The sequence below is a fragment of the Quercus robur genome, chromosome 7 (genome assembly GCF_932294415.1).
Source record: "Quercus robur chromosome 7, dhQueRobu3.1, whole genome shotgun sequence".
NCBI classification, from domain to species: Eukaryota; Viridiplantae; Streptophyta; class Magnoliopsida; order Fagales; family Fagaceae; genus Quercus; species Quercus robur.
In genome coordinates, this window is record NC_065540.1 from 27,538,036 (window position 1) to 27,548,084 (window position 10,049).

Sequence of the window (10,049 nt, forward strand, 5' to 3'; positions counted from 1 at the left end):
GGAGAACCAGTCTGGTTCCTAGTTTCAACGGTTAATCATCAATTTTTTGACCATCGCAATGGGTCGCATTGGAGGCAGTAGACCCAAGTTAAGGCCTTGGGGACATAAGGTGTACAAGGTACATATTTACACTCAAGAACTGCCGCTCAGAACTAGAGAACTAATCTGCTTTCTGGTTTCATTGATTGATTATTTTTTAAACAATGAAACCAATATAGAGACGGTTAATGATTGGACCAATAATTCTCATTAGATTTTAAAAATAGAGTATGTTGTAACTTAGAATATGATGCAACCAAACAACTTTACTAGTATTACTTGTAAAGACATGTCGTTAGGTGCTATATAAGCAAATAAATTCACTTTTATTGTATACCAATCACAATATAATATAATCAACTATAATAAGTCCTGCTTGTGAATATGATTATGATTTGTTCATAACTTGATGGAAAGAGAGTTAGGATTTGAAGTAAGGGTAATGTTTATTATACACACCCTGTTACACCTATTCTTACACACACACTTGAAATGCATTGAAATCATGACTTGAAGCCATAATTTCCAAGTTAGAAATTGTGACTTCAAGCCACAATTTCAGTGCATTTCAAGTGTGTAAAAGGGTGTGTACTAGTATTTTTCCTTGGAAGTAAACACCAAATCCGGGTATAGTAGTGACAAATCATCCTCCTCACCATTCATTGGCATAAAACCATGATGATGTGTAATGCTAGCCGTTAAAACATGTTGGCAATGTACCAAAATGCCACTGCTACATGCTCCTACACAGCAGCACATGAAAACAAACAATTTTCTAGATTCACGATGCAGAGGGTTCGGCTCCATCATTGAGAGCACAGCAAACAGTTGCCTTATGATGTCCCTGATACGTCTTGATATCTTCACCAGTTGACATGGACCAAAGTCTTGCCGTCGTATCAGAGGAAGCTACATGGATAAGGGATAGAGGTGCCAAATTAAAATGCATCATAATTGAAGTTGTAATAATGAATAAAATTCAGGACGAGCAGTTTTTCGCATGATTCTAGCAAATGTAGAAGTTAGAAATAATAATTATATGCCAAATAACTTGAACCCCAAGGGAGCACAATTGGTCGGAGATCATGCCTAGAAAAGTGGAGGTCACTAATTTGAATCTCCCTTTCCTCTTGGGGCCAAAAACTCAAATCCAAAAAGATAAAACACTCGAATGAAGATCTGTTAGATAAGAGTATTAACTTAAACCCTCAAGTGGCAGATACAAATCCTATACCCAGATTCTTTAAAAGATTTCTAGAGTCTATCAATGGTCTAATACTCAAACTTAAGAGTTTTTAATACTAGTACCTGTTATAAGAAAGGCACCATCTACTGAGAACACACAGTCCCATACCCAACGTTGATGACCTGGGAAGCACATGGAAAAGTAAAATCAATATCACCAGGCTCAATAGTAACTATTAGGGTCTATTTGTGACATCAAAACAAATAAAAATAATAATCACAATAAAAATTTGGCATCACGAATACCTATTAGAGTTTTCTCCAATGTGAAGCCATCAACATTCCATATCTTGACAGTGTGGTCAGAAGATGCAGTTGCCAGATATCTGGAAAATGTAATGGCAGCCGAAATTAGCTAACATCTCATCGCACCAAGAACACTAGGCAGGAATAAAGACTATGAATATATAGAAATATATATGATGCTAAAAGAAAAGAAAAACGAAGACATAATACAAGGAGTTAAACCTGTGTGGCTCACAGAACTCGGGCGAAAGAAGGCATTTGAGAATATATCCCTTGTGTGCTTGCAGCTTATGAAGTGGCTCAAAGTTTGTCATAGTCTGCAAGAAAATCCATTGTATGTAGCATAAGTCAAATACGATTTTGGGTAACATATACAACTCAACTCAACAAAGCCTTATCATTGGCTTGTCAAGTGCATGAAGGTGCTACCTGGGTCCCTCGCAACAAGCGCCAAACATAACATGTCCCATGATTATTTGCTGCAACTACCAAGCTCCCATCCCACATTACAGTTAGAGATCGTACGGCCGTATCAACCTCTGGCACCTAGATAGAGACCATAGAATAATGATATACATACCTCTTTTATGAGAGAAAGAGAGAGCAAGAGATGGAATGCCAAAAGCTTAAGCCACACAGCAATTAACATCATCTTTAGGGGAAGTTTCTGATGAGAATTTGTTTTTGACTTGTCTAAACAAACTCCCTTTGATTGGAGGGGGGCCATTTTGTTATGTTAGGGTTTAGGATACCAGTATAATGCAAAATTGCTTGCCCACAGCACAGATTACAGTTTTGTGCCTGTGGTTATGCATTTTGGAGTCAGTCGCTGTGCATTTTAGTCAGTTTTCTGTCTCCATATATTTTCAGCTGCTCTCTTAACAAAGCAATTCTGATGTTTGGGGGAGGGGGAGTCATCAGAGAGGTAGAACTCCTTTTCGTTTTGAAAATATGTGGTTGAGGGTTGAGAATTTTGCTGATAAAGTGAAGGCTTGGTGGGCATCTTATTTGTTCCAAGGAACTCTTAGTTTTATACTAGCTAAGAAGTTGGCAGCTTTGAAGTTGGATCTAAAAAAGTGGAACAAATCGAAGTTTGGCAATGTCACTTTTAAAAAACAGCAACTCTAGAACAAATTGAATGATTTGGATGTTAGAGAGGAGACTCATCCTTTAACAGTTGAGGAAAAGTTAGAACAAGTTAATCTCCGTACCAATATTGAAAAGCTCACTCTTTTAGAAGAGATTAGTTGGAGCTAGAAGTCTAGGGTACTACACTTGAGGGATGGGGACGCCAACACCAGATTTTTTCACAAAATGGCTAATTCCAATAGAAGAGATAACGGAATTGAGAGCCTTATGGTTGATGGCAGCTTGTCTTCCAATCAAGGTATGATTGCTGATTGTATTACCCAATTCTTCATGAATTTATACTCTAAGCAGCAAGTTGATCAACCATTTCCAGAAGTCTGGGTATTTCCAATGATATCCAGTGATAATGCAGACTGGCTAGATAGACTCTTTGAGGAGGCAGAAATTTTTGATGTCATACAGAATTTTAATGATGATATATCGCCTAGACCAAATGGGCTTCCAATGGCTTTCTTCCAAGCTTGCTAGGAGATTCTCAAACCTGATCTTATGGCTGTGTTTCATCGTTTTTTTGCTAAATGTCAGTTTGAGAAAAGTTTGAATGCAACATTCATCACTCTCATCCCTAAAAAAATATGCAGCAATTGAAGTCAAGGATTTTTGCCCCATTAGTCTTGTTGGGGAGTTTATAAAATCGTTGCTAAGGTCTTAGCCACCAAACTTCACACGATCGTGGAAGATACGATTTCAACTTCACAGAATGCTTTTGTGAGGAACAGACAGATTCTTGACCCTGTACTTATTGCTAATGAATGCCTTGACAGTAGATTGAAAACTGGTTTACCAGGGCTACTTTGCAAACTAGATGTTGAGAAGGCTTTTGATCATGTTAACTGGGGATTTCTTATGTAGTTACTAGAACAAAGTGGGTTCTCTGCTAAATGGAGGCGGTGGATTTTCTTTTGTATATCTATAGTTCGCTTCTCTATTCTGATTAATGGCTCTCCTTGTGGGTTTTTTGAGAGTTCCAAGGAATTGAGAGAAGGTGACCCATTGTCTCCTTTGCTGCTTGTCTTAGTTATGGAAGCCCTTGGAAGAATGTTGGATAAAGCTATCCATGATGATCACATGTCAGGCTTTGGTGTGGGTAATTTAGAGGGAAGATCCTTGGTAGTGTCTCATCTTCACTTTGCGGACGACACTCTAATTTTTTGTGAAGCTAATCTGGATCAGATTTTGTTTCTCCGCACAATCCTTATTTGGTTTGAGGTGGTCTTTGGTCTAAATATAAATTTGGGCAAGTCAAAGTTGGTTCTTGTTGGTGTGGTGCATAATTTTGACTTACTGTTGAATGTCCTTGGCTGTAAACAAGGTACTCTTCCAATGAAATATTTGGGTCCTCCTTTGGGAGCTAAATTCAAGGATAAGACAATATGGAACCCAATTCTGGAGAAGATAGAACAGAGATTAGAGGGATGGAAACGTTTGTACTTATCTAAGGGAGGTAGAGTCACTTTAATTAAAAGCACTCATCTAATTTACCCACTTATTTTCAATCTTTATTTCCTATACCTGTTGCTATGGTGAACTGAATTAAGAAACTTCAGCGGAATTTCTTATGGGGTGGCATCAATGACGAACCAAAATTTCATTTGGTTGAATGGGCTACTATTTGTACTCCCATTTCTTCGGGTAGCTTGGGGATAAGGAAGGTAAGACTTTTTAATGAAGCTTTGCTTGGGAAGTGGCTATGGAGATTTGGGATGCAGAAGGCTGCCCTTTGGAGGCAAGTGATAGAGGTGAAATATGGCTATAGATGGGGTGGCTGGTGTACTAGGTCTGTTAATGGTTCATATGGTGTTGGATTGTGGAAATACATTAGTCGGCCTTCTTTTCCTCGCCACATTCTATATGATATTGGGAATGGGTCTAGGGTGAAGTTTTGGCAAGACCATTGGTGTGGTGAGTCATCTCTTGCAGTCAGCTATCCTGAATTGTTTAGATTTTGCCGAGATAAGGAGGCTAGTGTGGCTGAGCTTATGAAGTTTGCTAATGGAGTCCTCTTTTGGGATGTAAGTTTCTTTAGGGGTGTGCATGCTTGGGAATTAGAGGCACTGTCGAGTTTCATGGATACCATATATGGTGTTTCAATGAAAGAGTGAAAGCATTTGGTGAGGATAAGATGTGTTGGAAACCTGATAGAGAGAAGGGTTTCATGGCTAAGGATTACTATTGTCTTTTAGTGGGCTCCAATGACTACTGTTTTCCTTAGAAAAGTATTTGGAAACAAAAGATTCCTTCTCGAGTATTTTTCTTTGTTTGGATTGCTGCTTTAGGGAAATGCTTAACGATTGACAATTTACAAAAAAGGAAGGTTTGGATATTGGATTGGTGCTACATGTGCAAGTGTGATTGTGAATCAGTTGATCATCTTTTTCTTCATTGTCCGGTTGATATGGATCTGTGGTCTATGGTGTTTGGTTTGTTTGGAGTAAGTTGGGTTATGCCGCAATTTGTAGTGGGGCTTCTAGCATGTTGGCAAGGCAGATTTGGTCATCATAGAAATGGGTATATATGGTTGATTGTTCCCCATTGCTTATTGTGGCATCTTTGGAGGGAGAGAAATAGTAGATGTTTTGAAGATAATGAGAGATTCATACCAAACCTGAAGTTATTTTTCTTTAGAACTTTAATGGATTGGTTGGCTGCTTTGCAAAACCAATCATTTTTTTCTTTTCTTGATTTCCTAGATTCTTGTAATTTTTGTTCTTGAATTGTTTAACCCGTTGTACACTCCCTGTGTACTAGGGTGTTCGTTTTTTGATATCAATAAACTTATTACTTATCAAAAACAAAGCAATATATGGTCAGGTCGTATTACACCTAGCTGAAAAAACTAGACAAGGCATTGTCTTTTCCTAGGCAGAGTATCTGGCAGGTGAAAGCAAAGCTTCAAGTCGCACTTTTCAATTGGATGGCATTATTGGGAAAAGTTCAGACAGTTGACAATCAAAGGAAGTGAAGTATAATTATAGATTTATAGTAGATTGGTGTTGTATGTGCAAAACTAATGGTGATACTGAATCATTTACAACTCCATTGCTGCATAGCAAGAGATCTTTGGTCTTTTGTTCTCTCTTTTTGGTGTCATATGGGTTATGCCTTACTCTAGTAGATTTGTTAAACTTGTTGGAGAGGTTGGTTGGGAAAACACAAAAATGCTATGATTTGGAATGCTGTGCTATTGGATCTTATGTCGTGTATTTTCCTAGAACAAAATTCTCAAACATTTGGAGGACGAGAAATTGCAGTTCAAGAGAAAAAGGTTCTGTTTCTTATAAACACTATATGAGTTGTTAAACTTTAGATGTTAGGGGTTTCATTTATATATCTGGTGACTAGAGCGGTCTGCCCTTTCTGCACACCGATGATAGTAAAACTGCCAAAAGATAATATGACATTCCTAAATCTGCAAATCCTGATTCCTGAACAAAGGTCAAATGTACTAAAAAACAAGACAACAAAGCATACCAGTTCACAGCTACATGAATTTGCTGTTAAATCCCACACACGAATATTCCCATTCTGGTCCCCAGATATAAGTTCAGTCTGCAAGACTACATACACGTTAGACATACACCCAAAAGCACCAGTACAAGCATAGTTAGGGATACATCAACACAATGCATATATGATAATAAATATTATAGTTACTATTACCACTACCACTAGCATAGCTAGTTAATTATTTTATGAGTAAAAATAATAATTAATCATTGAATCATTTTTAATTATTGCATTAGTCATTATGTAAAAAATTCCTCATACTTGCTTGCATATATTTTCCAATATCTTTCTTTAAAGTGGACATACCCAACAAAAGCACTATGGAATACAATTCAATTTTTGAAGAGTGACAATCAGAGGACAAAGAGATACAGAGAGACCAAGCAATTGAAACAAGGGATTTTGATGATCAATCTTTTTTCTAGATAACTAGGTTAAATTCCCAATTCAAATGCCAAAGCATTGAGCACTACAAGCAATGCCATAAAACATTGCTTAATGCACTCCTCTGGAGATACTACAGGGCTATCTGGAGAACCAGAAAAATGTGCCAGCTGGTTCAGAATCATATTTGGACAGACTAACCAAGCAGAGGCCATGAGCTACTTTCTCTATTTTCCATACTTTCTACTGTGGTAAATTATTATTAAAAACTGCATTTCCAATCTGGAGAACCCCCTAAAACTATAATAAGTCAAATCAGAATTTTTTTTTTTTTTTTTTTTTTTTTGGGATAAGTAATGAAAACTTTTATTAAAATAAAACAGACCAAGTACACTGGGGGTGTACTCAGTGAGAAGTAAAATCAGAAATTTAAGCCATTTACATAAGATGTTACAAAGATTCATAGTTGAAATGAACTTGCCAACCAAGGTACCTTAAGAGAAAAACTAAGAGATCTGAAAGAGCAACTCCACCCACTACTTATTATAAGAATCCATGCTTCATTACTTTTACCTATGTAGTTATTTTGAACCTAACAGCATTTTTATCTAAAGATAATATTCAAGGCTGAACCTGGTTTGGGTGCAGCACAACAGTGTTGACAGCTGCTCGGCTTTCATATTCCCGTTGACAACCTGGAGCTCTGCAATTAATCTAAATAAGAATAAATCTAAATAATATTATCAATAAGAGCATAGTATAGTAATTAAAGAATAATATATCCACCATATATTTTGGGAAATTTTAATTAACCTCAAATCCCAAATTTTTACTGTGCCATCCTCAGAACCTGAATACATCCAGTTTCCATCACATTGAAACCCCACTGCCATCACATTGTTAGTATGTGAATCATAGCTCATCACCTGCCATGCCGTCAAAGACGAGTTCACATCAGACTATTTTAGAATATATGTAAAAGGCTATTTAAAAATGTACAAAAACTATTTTGTTTTTTCTTTGACAAGTAAAAGTAAGATCAATTATGGGAGCAACGTACTGGTTGAGGGCTGTTTGAGTTAACATCAAACAATCGAATGTGTGGATTACCAGCTGCAGCCAGGTAGTGCTTATCTGGGGTTATCTCAAGCCGATTAACATGCTGTGCACATCAAACATGGCAAATCAGACTAAAGTCACCCAACATGAAAATTTTTGAAGTATCAAGCATCACAAAATTTACAATATGTGGAAAGAAAAGAAAATGATGGCCAAGAAACTATAGGTAAGAAGGAGTACAATTAAGTTTCATTTTTTTTTTTTTGGTGAACTGTGACAGAAAAAGAGCTCCTCTCAAGACTTATATGCAAAATTCATATACACATCATCTGTTCTTTCAGCAACCAAATAGAGAGCAATGGAAGTATTTCCTAACTATTGTTTGTCATGTTGTATAAAAAATTACATATATAACATACACAGCTTCAGCCAATCCAAAATAGCAAAATACGAAGAAAAAAAAAACAATACATAGTTGAATAATTGATAGAATAGATTATGCATCTGCAATGCCCCATGACACTTATGAAGAAAGAATTAACAATAATATCAACCAATTGTTTTGATTTATCTTCAAATCAAAGCATCATAACCTAAGAGCATATCAAGGAATTTAAAGCTAATGTTTTTAAGGTCCAGTTATCAAATTAACGGCTTTAACCATCAATTTCAGTCCAACCTAAACTAAACACGGGCTTTAGTAGTATCAGTCCAACATAAATTGGATAATCAAATCATTGACATTCCCTAATCTCTTCCACAATCTAAAATTCATTATACTAATATGAATCTCACACGCATTGTCTGGAAAGCTTTAAAACATGTGATTAGTGAATGAAAATGAAAGTGGGTTTTTTTCTATTTCTCAATTCAGTTGTATGTGAACTGAACTTCACTAAGATCAATTAAAAAAAAAGAACAAACCGAATCCTGGTAATTGATAGTACGGTAGCAGCGACCACTTTTGGCCTCCCAAAACCGAATGGAGTGATCATAGCTGGCAGTTGCAAGTATCACTGACGGTTGGCTCATTTCCTAGTAAACTTCAAAAACCAAATCAATAAAAACATAAATCATAGGATTTTGGAGTGGATGAAAACAAAAATAATATAATATAATATATTTACCGATTGCTGTAATAAAACCTGTGGAATTAGAATTAGGGTTGTGAGGGGTTTTGGTGAGCTGCTGCTCTGCCTCTGCTCAGACTTTGAGAAATGGCCATTTTTATTTTTGTTTTTTGTTTTTGTTTATAGGTCTCTCTGCCTCTCCGTCTCAGGAAAGTAATCGCACACAACACAGCCCCCTTGGATTCGACACTGTGCAACGGGCATATATTATTATTATTATTTTCTGAGTCAAGCTCGCTGCCAATTTTTTATTATTTTACAAGTTATGATTAATTTATCAACTTTTGGAATAATACTTTACTTTTCTTTTTTCTTTTTGGAATGATGAGGAGGTGTTTGATACTACAACTTAAACAATAGTTTTCGATTTTTAAATAACATTATAAGTAATTTCATACACTTTTTCACCCACATGTATTTTTAAAAAATACAAACAACATTACTAGAATATCATACTAAAACAACCCTAATATTCTATCAAGTTTTAACTTTCAATATTTGTTATACTTGTTTCTAAAAAAAAAATTATATTGATATACTTGCATATTAATATTTATATTGTACATCAACATCATCTTATTCATTTAATTTATTTACATATTTTTTTTAAATATATTAATTATTAATCTAAAGGTTGAACCAATACCCAAACGATTGAACTAGTAAATCATCATATTAATCTCTTAACAATTCAATGCTCAGTTCAGTTTTGATAACTATCAATTAAAAAAAAAAAAAAAAAAAAAAAAAAAAAAAAACCTATATTGAAACACAATCTTTTCATGATTACATTGACATATTAGCAAAGATAGCGATAAAATTAGACGTACAAGTTTGAGATCATAGTTTTTTTTTTTTTTTTTTTTGAGAGAGAGAGAGTTTGAGATCATAGTTGAGTTTACTACATGTGTTAGTATATGTTAGAAGTTTCTCCAAAAAAAAAGTATATGTTAGAAAAATCGGACCATGCCAAACTCAAATAGAGTGTGCCTAATAATGGGCCAAGTCCAACCCATTACTAAATGTTGTGCCCATTGTCAAAGAGTTGCATTTCTTGGTCTATATAAATGGGGCAATGGCTCATTTGTGCAATGATTGATTTTTTTTTTTTTTTTGGTGTGAATGTGCGGTGTTGTGACACTTTTATTTTCCAAGCTACAAATGCAGTTAGACTTCTGTTTCCTTTCAATTTCTCAATTTTCTAAAAACCCAAACAAACAAATAATATATTAATCTAGAAATTAAATCTTCCATACCAAGGGGAAAAAAAAAACACCCCCGGGAAAAGAA

General features: G+C 35.5%; 1 protein-coding gene across 3 annotated transcripts; it reads right to left on the reverse strand.

The window, feature by feature from the left end:
- Nucleotides 1-346: 346 nt before the first annotated feature.
- On the reverse strand, nucleotides 347-8,951 carry LOC126692986 (target of rapamycin complex subunit LST8-1). 3 transcript variants are annotated; one of them, XM_050388820.1, is made up of 11 exons: nucleotides 8,775-8,951; nucleotides 8,554-8,672; nucleotides 7,631-7,732; nucleotides 7,384-7,496; nucleotides 7,204-7,273; nucleotides 6,151-6,228; nucleotides 1,960-2,076; nucleotides 1,753-1,847; nucleotides 1,531-1,610; nucleotides 1,348-1,407; nucleotides 347-948 (listed from the first exon to the last, which is right to left on the reverse strand). In XM_050388820.1, the coding sequence occupies exons 2-11, from the start codon at nucleotides 8,659-8,661 to the stop codon at nucleotides 821-823; spliced, it is 951 nt and encodes a 316-aa protein (XP_050244777.1). In that variant the 5' UTR covers nucleotides 8,662-8,672; nucleotides 8,775-8,951; the 3' UTR covers nucleotides 347-820. The 3 variants fall into 3 exon arrangements, with proteins under 3 accessions (XP_050244777.1, XP_050244778.1, XP_050244776.1); XM_050388821.1 differs by having other exon boundaries at nucleotides 8,554-8,664; nucleotides 8,757-8,951; XM_050388819.1 differs by having other exon boundaries at nucleotides 8,757-8,950.
- Between the last annotated feature and the right edge of the window lie 1,098 nt (nucleotides 8,952-10,049).

Excerpts from the sequence above, each read along its gene's own strand:
- LOC126692986 (XM_050388820.1), bottom strand. The coding sequence starts at position 8,661 with ATGAGCCAACCGTCAGTGATACTTGCAACTGCCAGCTATGATCACTCC. Across the intron at positions 7,274-7,383 it reads GTAAAAATTTGGGATTTGAG|AGCTCCAGGTTGTCAACGGG; the intron begins GTTAATTAAAAT and ends GATTAATTGCAG. Across the intron at positions 949-1,347 it reads TGGTGCCTTTCTTATAACAG|CTTCCTCTGATACGACGGCA; the intron begins GTACTAGTATTA and ends TTATCCATGTAG.